Genomic DNA, 13,973 nt, shown 5'->3' on the forward strand with positions numbered 1-13,973 from the left:
TCTGAAGTTTGAGAACCAATGCCTTATTTGGTATCTGAGGAAACAAGCCTGATGATGGAAGTGCATCGTCCAACTTTACAGAGTCTGTTAGTGTCAGAGAAACAAATCCAGAGCCACGACACTGTCTTGACCCAAACAATAGGCTGCATATTCTTCCTTCCTATATTTATAGCGGTGCTACTAGTTCAGCAAAACCAAGATTTATTGAGAACACATGTACTGCAGTAAATGTGGTTCTATGGAAGTGACCTTTACTGAGGAGTTTTGGTAAGGGTTTAGAATTGTGTTATTCCTTGCCTACAGTTTACCTTTGAAACCTGGTCTAAGGATATAAATGCATCTTGTTCAGATATATACCATATATAATATGTAAACTATTTATGTACGTATATTAGAAAACTGTACTTTTATATTAAGGACCAGATCATATTTTCATGTCAACCAAATAGAAGCTGGCCCAGATAATCAGTCATTTTCAACCATCAGAATGATGGATGTGGATTGGACCAAAATCAATGCTCTTTTTCAAAGTTTACTATTCTTAGCATTTAATCACCAGTCATAAATCTAGAACATTCTATGTAAGACTACATTTAAAATTTTTTTTATCAATTGTATGTTTTTTTAGTCAACAGAATGTCCTAAATCTAAAAAATAAAGACTTACAGATTATGGAGGTGAAAAGGAACTTAGAGGTCATGCAATTGAACCTCTCTCCAGATCAGAAACCCTGTTGCTGCATCCATTACTGATGGTCATCATCCCTCCACTTGTGCACATACAGCAACACACTCCTTTTGAGGCAACCTATTTTGTAACTGGGCAGCCATAATGGAATCCTGTGACTGTCATCTGCTCTGTCCCATGTCATTGGCTATAATTCAGAATACCTCACACCAAATGGAGCACAATAAAAATGCAACTATGATTAACAGTCTAAAATAAACTATGTTAAAAAAGACAACAGTGAAGCAACAGCAATGAAAAGCCTGCTTCTGGAAAAAATATCAATAAAAGAAAGGATCAAGTTAAATTTATTCCAAAATATCTCTGTGAGCTGATGTCACATTACTTCTTTGCCATGTTTCCTATATTCTGAGAAGCATAATCATGTTAATATAGAAAAAGGGGAACTATGACAGTTTAAAAGAGGAAGATCATCCTTTATTCATTTTATCACTTGTATTTTTCTCTTACCTTTGACTTAAGTAAATAGTAACAAGAAGGTATTTTTGGATACTTCTTTGGTATCAAGTGACGTGCATGTGAGCCCATAATTATGAAGGGTCACATAGTAAGTATTTTTAGCTTTGTGGGTCCTATAGTCTGTGTCACAACTGCTCCACTCTGCACTCCAGGTGCAAAAGCAGCCATAAATATTAAGTAAACAGTGGGCATGGCCATGTACTGATAAAACTTTATTTTAAAAACAAAAACTATGGGCTGATTTTGGCAGTGGCCTTAGATTGCCAACTGCTAGTCTAAAGAGTGAAAGCAAGGCAGATAGGCATAAGGGAAAACATGTCTTCTTTTTTGGTAATAAATTGAGAAATGCACTTTGATGATAACAAAATACAGTAGATTATGTAGTTGACCCTTGAACACCAAGGGTTTGAACTGTTGTGGGTCTACTTACAGATTACAGATTTTTTTACAGTACTGTAAATGTATTTTTCTCTTCCTTATGATTTTCTTAATGCTTTCTCTTCTCTAGCTTATTCTAAGAATACATATAATATAACCCACAAAATATGTGTTTATGACTATTTATGTAAATAATATGTATGTCACAGTCAGTAGTATGCTCCTAGTTAAGTTTTTGGGGAGTCAAAAGTTATATGTGGATTTTTGACTGTGCAGGGGTCAGTGACCCTAACTAACCCCTGTATTGTTCAAGGATCAACTGTATCTACTTTTGGTTATACATTTGATTTGATACTGATGTTTTCATTTATTTATTTTTTATTTATTCATTTGAGAGAGAGCACACAACAGGGGGAGAGGCAGAGGGAGAGGGAGAAGCAGACTCCCTGCTGAGCTGGGAGTCCGACACCGGGGCGGCGGGGAGGTATCGATCTCAGGACCTGGAGATCGTGACCTGAGGCTAAGGCAGACCCTTAACCACCTGAGCCGCCCAGGTGCCCCCTGATATTGATATTTTTATCTATTAAATGTTTCTTTTAGCTTTGAGTACTGACCAAGATGGCCTTAACATTTCCCTCAACTTGATAAAATGTTAGACTTCTTATTTACCTCTAGGCCCCTGACCTCCCTCTCACCTTGGCCCTTACAAAATCCAGAAGTCTTAAACCCAGAGGTCCCTGACTTCCCTTTTCTTACAGCATTTACTTTAGAAAAATTATAATGGTAAATTCTTTGAATTATAAGTTTTTGAAAGCCTCTTACCAGTTTTACAACCCAGGACTAGCTTTCTCAAGGACCTGGCAGGCATCCCTTTCAGATGCAATCACCAAGGAGTTTAGACCCCTGTCTCCCAGTCTCTGTTGTGGGGTAGGAGCCTAATATGGACAGGTACCTTGCTCCACATTGTAATACTATCTTGGGTCATGATTATAAGAGAAAGTTTATCTTTTTTGGGGGGGTAATGCCAATTAGCAAGCACAGGTGACTAGGATTCCCCCAACTCTAGCTCTTAAAAACTCCCATTCATCCCCCTTCCAATTCAGCCCTTAAAAATGTCCCCATCTGTTATGTCAGTGGACTTGAGGTTGGACTGAGTTCTGATTTCTCTTTCCTATTGCACACCCTTGAATAAAATTTTCCTGGCCTATTTTATTATGTCCAGTGCGATTTTGCTTTAACAGTACAAATTTTACCATCTCACCAGAATAAAAAATATTCCTGTTGTTTGACAGTCTGTTAACTCCTAAAAAATTTGACTACCAACAGAAATATGACTCTTTTATTTACTATTCATTGATGATCACCAGTTGTTGAAATAGTTTTTATAGAAAAATACACCTGTACCCATTTTATATCAATATGTTAATATTATAATTACATGTGTAATCTAGTTTAAGAGAGATGGTAGAATGGTGTCACTTAGAGGAGCACTTGAATTCTGTTCAAAGATTCACAAATTGATATCTTGAATCCAACAGCTGTAGGTTTTATTACTACCTTATAAAATATTCTGAGTGCATGATAGAAACTCAGTACATATTTTTAACTGAATGAATCAGAGGTAGAAGTGTTTATTCTCAACTTCTCATGGCATATTTCTTTATGTCAGAAGTTCACAGTTGCCAGGGCTCCTGGGTGGCTCAGTCAGTTAAGTGTCCCACTCTTGGTTTCAGCTCAGGTCATGGTCTCTGGGGCTTGAGATCCAGCCCAGCGTAGGGCTCCACACTCAGTGGGGTGTCTGCTTGGGATTCTTTGTCTCCCTCTCCCCCTCCCCCAACTTGCACACAAACTCTCCGCCTCTCTCTTTCAAATAAATAAATCTTAAGAAACTAAGTTCACAGTGGACAAAAGCATGCAGAATGGAACTTGAAAGAGTAAGCTGGTGTATGTATCTATTTTACCTTATAAATGTTTTAGAGCATACCATATTGATTGATTATTTATAATAATTTAGATGAGTATCAGAGTACTGACATTCTTCTGTTAGGTGTTGAAATTTAACTTTCAGGGATTTTTTTTTTTTTACCATATTTTCCAAGCGATACTCCTGTAACTGAATTGTAAATTGACTCCTAGCCGATTGTTGGCCAATGAGTAACACAATTTTTAAAAAAGAATTTATGAATAACCAGCTATATCTTCAAATTTAAATTGGTAGCCTTTTGGATCAGTAGTATTTTCCTGTTGTCTTGAAACTTTGCTTCAGGGGATCCAGAAAACCAACCAAGCAACAACAGCAAAACCTAGAACTACATATGCCAAACTTAAACCTCAGAAGTATTTCCCTTAATTTTAAAAACACAAAGTTGGGGAACTCAGCTTCAAGGAAGAAACAGATGTCCTGTCTACATAGTCCTTTGGGAAAGGACCAAACTGCTTAATTTTTGTGGGCTTTCCTAGATATGATTTGATCAGAAAAACAAAACTCAGTTTCTTTTGATATTTAAAGTCTATTTATGCTTAGCCAAATCCCCAAGTAACCTCATAATCTTCCTGTTTTTAGTGGAGATTGCTGGTTTCTTTTAAGCCTACTCCCATTTCTTTGAAGATGGATTTGGAGCAGAAATAAAGGGGAAATGGGTATTAAGCCAGAGAGTCTGGTTGTATGTTATTACATTTTCCTCATGGTATTTCTCATCATAAGAAGGAGGTTGAATCTATTTTGCTGGTAAATAATCTGAACAATAATACTGAACTTCCCAGTCCTCTAAGGTACCTCCTGCTTATTGTAAATCTCTCTCCTTTTACCACAAAACATTTTCTATAAGGGCACAATTTATTGGTCCAGTTTGTTGCATAAAAATATACTCTTTGTTTTGGAACATTCATGAGGGAGGAGAAAAGGGATTATAATTTTCCCCTTTGGACAGCCCATTGATCAAGACCAGGAGGATTTGTTCCCACATGGTAAATCCATCTTTAAAAAAAAAAAAAAGGCAATTTTCCAATATATGATCGCAAGAATGAGAGTCTGTTTCCTTTCCAAAGGAGCACACCATTTTACATATTTTGCATCATGATGTTGGGCATAGAGTCTATTTTCATCATGAGAATTTTGGGAGTCCTTGATGCTTTTCATCTATCTATGCAAACATAAATGCTCTTAAAAACGTTCTGACAGACTTGCTGTTCACCCCTAAACACGTGCAGAGAATTCCATGTCAGCATCAGGGATTAAATTGTCCTCTGGAGGTGATTTCTGTCAATGAAATACATTTTAACTTAGTTAAAATGAGTTTAATGAGTCATTTATTGTAAAATGAAGCCCCAGGTGTCTCACAGAATCTGAGATTTCATTAGACTGTGGTCATGCATCTGTAATACCAAGTGAGAAATGCATTTAGTCAGTGTTTTTCACCTTGGTGTTCTTAACAAACAACCTTTACTTTGGTACTGGCCCTCTTAACTGAATTTATATTTGAACTAGAACTATTGGGATATAGTTTATCTTAAAGGCACTAGTCTGTTTTAGCTGCTTGAGCCATGGGCCTGCTTTCTAAAGAGAGTGCTGCATAATTGATGAACGAATCACTCATTCCTGTAAGAAATATTTACTGAGGGCCTACCATGTGCCAAGGAGTTTTTTAGGTGCTAAGAATACATCATCAAATAAGAAGTCAAGATCTAGTCTCTCGTGGAGTCCACATTCCAGAAGATACAATTCATTTATCTGACAGACATTCTGAGTATTTAAGTATGAGGACTTATACAGGGCATTGGGATACAGCAGTACAAGATATCTCTTGCTTCAGTGAGCTCCTAATCTAGAGCAAAGAGGAAGAAGAAGTTAAATAACAACAAGACAGCATAATTGAGGTGTACATGGGTCCTGTAAGAGCATAGACGTGAAGGGACCAAATCCAGGCACAGATGAGGAGAGGTGTCAGAGAGAGCTGATGGTCAGCCTGAGGGTCCCAGCCTTACTTGCTCTTCAGCTTCTACCATTCTTCCAAACACTATGCATTTCCTTACTTTCCTGTCTCCCACCACTGCCTCACACTCAAAATCTCTGTAGTTGAGTTCCAGCAATCCATAGCATTTATGAAAAGTTATGATGCTTTTCACCAAAAGAGAAGTGGTTCCTTAAGTGTTTGACCCCCTCCTTAGTGACAAGCATGTATGCAATCACTGAAATGCATGCTAATTTGGGTTTTAGGGAGCAAATGTGATAAATACTGTTGTAGTGTATTTCTGACCTTGGGACTACAGATAGTCTTTCCTTTCATCTTGTCTTGTTTCTTGAAATCTCTAAAGGATCTAAAAATTATTATTTTCTTTATGGTGCTTCCTTCCAATCACTTTGCTCTTATTTTTATCAAAAAGAAAATTGATCTTTAAATCTTTTGAATCCAGGCATTTCGATCCCTTGAAAACCACAAGATGATGTGATTAGGGACAATTGTCCCTGAAAAGGCAGGTGAGTTAGATGATTGCCCTCCTCCCACCCCCAGTGATATCTATGAAACAGTAACAAGTGAACTGAACCCGGATTTATAATTTGAATTACACGTGACTTCCCAACATTTTGCCAATAATATTTGAGAATCAATGCTTGATAATGTTGTAGCAATTGCTTTAGCTGAAAACATACCAGTAACTGTCTCACTATTGGCAATTTAAGCATCATCTTTTTGAGTTTGTTACTCTAACTTTTCCCGTGAAGCTGAAATTCCATTTGTTAAATTGGTTTGACACTAACCCCATTTTCTTCAAAAAGCAAAGTCAGGGGATTTAAACATTATTAATTCATTGTTTTCAATCGTGTCTGTGTCGGGAAATGTTAGCATTTTCAGCGATTACAATCTTACTTTTCGACCTATTTTATTTGAAGGTGTACTTTTTGAAGGAGTGGTTTGCTGCAAGGATGTATTCAGTCGTTTTAAATTGCTAATTGTACTTTAAATCCTGCCTTCCCTCTCCCTCCTAGAACAATGTGAGTAGCATTGAAACTACAGCCTTTAAAAGGAATTGATTTTCAAGGAGATGCTTAGAAGCAAGAAACTTCACCTTGGCAATAACCACACATAAAGAAGAGGCACACAGAAAGTCAGAGGGAAGTGCTTTGCGAATTGACGACTATGTAGAAGCCTGTTAGCTGATAACTACCAACCAGCAAAGGATGCCTGCAAATGACTCCCTTGTCCCCTGTATTAAACATGGGCTCCAGTAGAATCAAATGTTGATAGTGGGAGGAAGTAATGTTTATGGCTGGACACAACCAATTATCTGTATTCAGAGATGCATAGCATGTAAAAGCTTGGAAGGATTAGATCTTTTCCCTTCAGAGATGGAGAAACTGAATCTAGGAGTGATAAAGTTACTTTTCTTAGGTCACAGAACAGAGCTAGGATTACAGTGAATCATGCCTATGCCGTGATACCTGTAATTCTCAACTGGCCACCGGGAATCCCTCTATCTACCCCACATACCAAAAAAGCAATTTGCTATTCTTTTCAAGGTTCCCAAGAAGTGAAGTCACTAACCCTGATTAATACTTATCCTTCTTTGAAATTTAAGTCTCTCTTTTTCTTTTCATCATCTAAGAAATGTGTACTTTGTTGCTTAATATTTTCTTGATTATATTGACTGCCTAATCATTTACCATTTAGGTTAAAAGTGAATGTGAAATGGCAAGTTCAATGTAGACTATTGTTTGGTACCATTTATAACTTACCATGATCCTAGTCACAGTTTCTAGGAAAGGACAGGTAGGGGCTCCTGAGTGGCTCAGTTGGTTAAGGATCAACTCTTGATTTCGGCTCAGGTCATGATCTCAGGGTTGTGAGAGTGAGCCCCTCATCTGGCTCTGCACTGGTTGTGGAGCCTGCTTAAGATTCTCTCTCTCTCTCTCTCCCCCTCTCAAAAAAAGGAAAAAGAAAACAGGTATTTTTTTTTTTTTTTACCAATAGGGAAAAGATTATATTCATAGGAGTGACTTGGAAATTCTGAATTTTAATCCTTTATTTTTAAAATTAATATCAAGTGCATAAACTTTTTTTTCAAATGCTTATACCTTTATTCTTAGTATTCCAACTCCTGATTAACTCCGGAGTCACTAGTTTTAAGAAGAACATTTTAATGTAAGTTCTAAGAAGTGACAATTATTGTATCTTTAATTTTTAGATATATTGAGACATGTTCAATTTAATTCCGACCAAATTAAGGAGGACCATATTTATGACTTTATTTACGTTCTTCCTTTTACCAGACAATGAAAATTTTATTGCTTACAATTTTAATTAGCTCACAAGACAAACACCATTGTAAGGCTAATTTGATATTAAAACTGATGTAAAGTTCTGATGAGATGAAAAGTAGCATTAAATGAAATACTGGGTTTTTCTCATTGTTCTCCTTTGACTTCCGCATTTTCACCATTCTTATCTCTGTACTTTGCCTTAGGAAGTTATGAGTGAAAAATCATTCCATTAATATCTTCAAAATTAACTCAATATATTTTATTTAGTGAAATCAAGGTGGTATCTATTTTATAGTAATTTTATAGTAATTCTTTTTCGCATCTACACATTAACCAGAAACTGGTAGGTCTATGATAAAACTTTGAAAGAAAAAACATTTTATGGATGATTTGTTGTTGACTTCTGTAAAAATCTTGTTTAATAGTATTTTAAAGAAAAATATAGGTTATATACTTTCATATGTTAAAATAATATGTAAAGATGTTTGCATCTTGCTTGTTTGGCAACTTACAGGGTTCCTTTGAATCAGTATTTGTTGACAACCTGGGTATTGTCAGTATTTGCCTAAAGACCTTAAACTGGAAGCCAAGCCTCTAAAAATGTTGCCCTCTTTCCCATGACTTTATTTAAATGCAGCTCTCCTTTAAATTAGGAAAATATATTTACCTGCTCCTGTTGGTGGGTTCTCCACATATAAGAACTGGATACCCGCCCCCCGCCGGATAATCTAAACAAGCTGTGAACTCTTGCTGGAAGTAAAACATTAGAGATTATATATAATCCCCAGGATATACTGTTCCCAGTGTTGTTCCAGCCCTTTTTTTCTAACTAGCTTCAAAGCCCATTGCCTATTCTCTGTTACACAAGTTGTATTACAATCTTGGAAGCTGTATACTCTTTAATGGATATAGAGTGAGTAGGTGTGGGAAACAGGAGGCAGCTCTTTACTGCCTTGAGAAGCCATTAGCATGGAATAGGGAAGTGACTGACAGCCTTGCTGGCCAGCAGCCTACGCCCCAATCTTAGATACAGGGTATACAGTGTATGGTTGCTAGAAATATCTTCCCATTTCCTCTCTAGTCACGTTAATATTTTAGGAGTTTAGACACTAGTCAGCCACTGAACATCTCTCATTCTAGCCAGCTGCCCTAAAGTTAGGCAAAGTCCTCCCAGATACTGGGAAATCTGATTGGTACTCTAATGCCTAGTGCTTTTATGACTTGACTTTCTTTTCTGTTTTTCTCAGATATTTCCATGGGAAGTTCCAAGGGGTGAATCATATGCAGCTAGCTACCTCCCATCATACCCCAGAAATTATCTCAGTTAAATTTAAATCAGAAAGTAAAGTATTTTTTTCTATCCTCTAAGATGAATACATGCCTAATGCTCTGGAAAATTTTAAATATATAGCAGTTATAAGCAGAATGCTATTAACCTTCAAAGTTATTGTCATCATTACTGTTAACTGTTATGCACTTCAACAAATGTTTACAAAGCAATTATCCGTTTTGAGAACTGTCATACTCAAGGTAACCAACCACATGTCCTGTATACGCTAACTCTACATAAATAACTTTGGCTCATATTGTTTTTGTTTTCATTAATAAACATTGGTCAACTCCTGTGTATAAGAAAACACTATGCTAGAGGCAGGCTGAATTAAGATGATAACCAAGCATGAACTACACACATGCTGAAAGGAACAGATACATGTGCAAGTAATACACAACATTGAAGAGACAAAGAGGGGGATGAATTAAGAGAAAGATATACTCCAGTGGTTAAGAGAGATGGTTTTAAACTTATATTGCCTGAACTACAATAGTTTGGGTGTTATTACAGAGGGATCCTTTGGATAGAGGAAGTTAGAAGGCCCGGAGATGGAGGACACAGGTTCCAAAGGCTGATTGGAGCCCAGCAGTGGTGAGCCCACAGAGGAGAAATCAGAGGGGAATGTCTGAGCCAAGGTCTTGAGGATTAGAGTTCATGTAATGGCCATGCAAGAGTAAAGAGTTTAGTGTCCCTAGAATTTGGTCCAATAAATATTTATTCAACATGTCTAAATGTGAGATACTGTGTTAGGCATTGGATATATAGTAATGAATCCATTTATACACTAATGGAGAGAATTAGTCACACAAGAAATGTAATACAGTTATGCAGAAGTTATGAGAAAGAAAAGCCAAACAAGAGTGCTAAGGGAGAGTAAGTTTGAATGTGCATATTGTGTCCTGGTGGATCTCAAAGTGAGGCTGGGCTAAGAGTTAATGCATGACTCAGAGATAGCCAAACCAAGCATAGGGCTTGCTGTCACCGATAGGTAAAAGATATATTCCAGAGGAATGGAAGAGTAAAAATCAAGGCACAATGGGAAAAAAATATTGTGTACAGTGAACCCTAGCAATTTTAGGTTGGTAAAGCCCAAATTTCCCAGAGAATATCCTATATCCTATACCAAGCTTGCTTGTTTATATCCCCAGCCTTCCCATATTATGCTCATTTTTCCTCTCACATGGCTTATAAGCAATGAACATTGTTCAATAATTGTGTCATCTTCATTATAAAACCTTCAGTTTCACCTACAGAATTCACACTAGAAGCATCTTCAGAATATTTGTGTTTCTCCATTATTTCTGCTTATAGTCCCTGCTAAACTGTTACCAATCTCATTGGGCACCAAAAATCAGAGGGTGGCAGCTAGCAGATTTAAATACTGTGTAACACTCGGCTGCATTAGGGAGACATGGATCCTTTTTTTAAAACCAAGAACAAGATTGTTCATCCTGGTGACCTCCAGTATCCCTTTAAATATATAATGCATGTTCAGGATAATAAACTTCTGGCCTTTGAGTTTCTTACCAATTTATTTTGACAACTGATGTTTCTATAACTCTTGTTCCCCCTAGGTATGTATAGTTTCCTTGTGCCTTCCCCTGTACCAGTACATTTAGTTCTTGCATATTCCACAACTCTTAACCTCTAACTTTGGGTCTAACAAATTTCATCATTTGTGAATTGCTCAAGAAAAAAAAAGATATATAGTATTAGTAGTTTTTTAATTTCTATGTTTAATATCTTTATATTATTTGTGATATTCTTAATAGATATAATTAATTTAGTGTATAATAAAGTCAAAATAGGTATCATTTACCTAAAAGAAGCAATCAGTGATAATGTATTTCTAGGGTTAAGTAGCAAAACATCATGCAACTCCCATGACATGCTTTGTTATTCATAATCCTCAAAGATCCATGTTTAAAACTTAGACCTACTTTTATCAGCTAGTATCATGACAAGCTGCATGAATGGTGTGGCTGAGATCTAAGAAAAACTACCATTTCCAGGACTATCCTCCATTACTTTTAAGGTGTCATTCAGGGCATTTATTTACGCTTGTACATTCTGTGTTTGAGTTCAGTAATACAGATTTCAGAGATGCCTAAGTGGAGGATAAATTACTGACGTATGAGAGCAAAATAGGATCAGATTATGTACTGAAGATTTCTTTCCTCTGCATTTTATTTTTTCATTTTTATCGTAAGCTGTGCTTTCAATTTTCAAGTCTTTTGTTATAGTCAAATGAAACAGGTTTTCGTGAGAGAAGTAACAGAACTGAACGCTCTATGCCTCTTGATGTCTGTGAATGATACTATTATTCAAGGTTTAAAAGAAATGGTCTTTAAGCATTGAGCTTGCATAATTCAATCTGTCCTCACTATTCGTCTGTTTATCTTATTAAATTGTGGTTGCAGCAAAATGCTAGGAAAACAGAACTGCTTCTGGAAGGTATTCTAATGACAAAAGTCCAGAAACTGTACTCAAGTCAGATGTTAAGTTCACTCACTCAGTAGATGTGTGATGAAAGGAGAGCCTCTTGCTTCATCAATGTGATAGGAATACAAGAATAAAAGGGCATTCTGGTTGAAATAGAGCATTTCAGGTACTGAAGTAAGTGACAGCATAGTTGCTGGAGAAAGGGAGACTCCCGTGTAATTGTTTTCCAACAATGCTGGATTCCATTGGAAATTGCACTTTCGGTGTGTACACACAACACTCCCACACTTGAAAGGAATTCTGCACTCATCCCTTTGACAAATTACATTCTAATTAATCCACTTCACATTTGTGAATGAGAAATTTTTAAAAGCTGAGATTGCTTTCTCTTTCATTTAGTAGAGACTGTGGGAGTTTTCTCTCTTTTTCAAAGATGTAGTTAAGGAATTAATCGCTGACATTAGAGGGCACACTGTTACATGGATTCATTGGTTTATGTTTTAAAAGTGCTCAATGTTTTTGTCTTGTAGGCACTTTTCATGTTTGTCTTCTAAATACATGTGCCCTGGTGTCCCTGCTGTCATGAGCACCTTGTTGGCGAATATAAATGCTTTCTATGCTCACACAACAGTTTCAACAAATGTACAGGTTTCTGCCTCAGATCGATTTGCCGCTACCAACTTTGGTGTAAGTATTTTGGGACTTTCAAATTCCTACTAACTTATGGGACTTACATTTTCTTTTTTTTTTTTTTTTAAGATTTTATTGATTTATTTGACAGGGGAAGAAACAGCCAGAGAAGGAACACAAGCAGGGGGTAGTGGGAGAGGGAGAAGCAGGCTTCCCACTGAGCAGGGAGCCCAATGCGGGGCTCCATCCCAGGACCCTGGGACCATGACCTGAGCTGAAGGCAGACGCTTAATGACTGAGCCACCCAAGTGCCCCCTGGGAGTTACATTTTCAACATACTTTGGATTCCAGATATTCTTGGAATCTTACTGTAGGAGGCACATCTTTTAGGGAATATCTTTTAGTATAATGAGCAAAAGCTAAAAGTTCATTGGAAACATACCCAGTAAAATAACGTTGGCAGTCAGTAGGCATCTTCATGGAATTAAGTCTTCCTATCTGGAATGACCTTTTCCAATGAGAACACACATAAATTTTCTGAAAGAGTAGTGGGATTTTATAGGACTTTCTCCATGTATGCAGATTTAGGATTCACCATTTCAGATGCTGTTCCCTGGTAAAAGTGAGTTTGGTTGACTTCTCTGGAGTCTATTAGGCTCCATTTATATCTCTGATTGGTTTTTACTGGTGTTGCTAGATATCGGCACATCTTCTAAGTAAAACATAGTAGGTGTATAAAGAGTCTTAAGAGCTATCTGTACCTAATTAAGACTGTCCATCTGAAGTATTCAAATGCACCAAGGATACAATGGAAAATAGAAATGCAGGTATTCCAAGGAAACTCAAGTATTTAGCTGTTGCACCTGTCACTGGAACTCATTCTCTATAAGCCTCATTAAGTTGGAATTGACAAGACTGGAAATCAGATATAAATGAATAGTAACTGCAGTATAATTGTGCAGATCAAAACTAAGACAAAATTAGTGAAGATGGAGAAGGAAGGACAAATTGTAGAGTTTTTCACGGCATAGAATCAACAGCACTTGGTGTCTTTGGTGATGTGGACAGGGAAGGAAAGGGAAATCTGTCTGGAGAGACTCCCAGTTTTGACTAGGGCAGGTACCTGGTTGCCAGTAGCTCTGTTCGGTAACCCTATGAGACAGGTATTTTTATCCTCGTGTGTGTGTGTATACATGAAACTAAGATCCATTGTAGGAGAATGACATTTTCATGACAATATAGTTACTTTTTCCACTGTACTTCCAAATTGGTTCACTGAATAGATTTTTGTTGTTGATTATGTTGTTAGAAATTAAATTTTGGGATATGTGTCATAGAGTAGAAACAAATGAGAATCAGCAAATAAAAGCATGTGAAGTCAGTAAGGGGAAAATATGCTGCTGTGTGTACTCTTTTTCTGTCCTTTTCATCTGAAAGAAAATGCGTGTGAGGCATGTGAGATGAGTTGGAATGAATCAAAGGAAAAAGTAATTATTATTTAATGACAAATCAAATTAAGTGCTAGTAGAAGAAAACACTATCTAGGTTAGGAGTCATGGGATTTGAGTTTGTATTCAAATTTAGCAAGCCAGTCCAGTCATTCTAGCCTCAGTGTCTCAATCTGCTCAATGAAGATAACAAATACCTGTCTAATGTGTTTCTCAAATTGAAGATGAAAAGCAAATGAGGTAAAATATAATAAGCCAGTTTGTAAAAGTTGAAAAT

The 13,973-nt window shown here is 36.8% G+C and overlaps 1 protein-coding gene across 3 annotated transcripts in view; it reads left to right on the forward strand.

Annotated features, from left to right (window-relative positions):
• The window catches only part of UNC13C (unc-13 homolog C), a 651,156-nt gene that overhangs the window by 311,186 nt on the left and 325,997 nt on the right, over positions 1-13,973 (forward strand). For all 3 annotated transcript variants that reach the window (XM_073877030.1, XM_073877032.1, XM_073877031.1), the window contains one exon: positions 12,149-12,305. In XM_073877030.1, coding sequence (XP_073733131.1) covers positions 12,149-12,305 — 157 coding nt within the window. The remainder of the gene's footprint in view (positions 1-12,148; positions 12,306-13,973) is intronic.

The sequence above is a fragment of the Callorhinus ursinus genome, unplaced genomic scaffold (assembly GCF_003265705.2).
Source record: "Callorhinus ursinus isolate GAN/ISIS: 27379988/994484 unplaced genomic scaffold, GSC_fseal_2.0 scaffold25, whole genome shotgun sequence".
Taxonomy (NCBI): domain Eukaryota; kingdom Metazoa; phylum Chordata; class Mammalia; order Carnivora; family Otariidae; genus Callorhinus; species Callorhinus ursinus.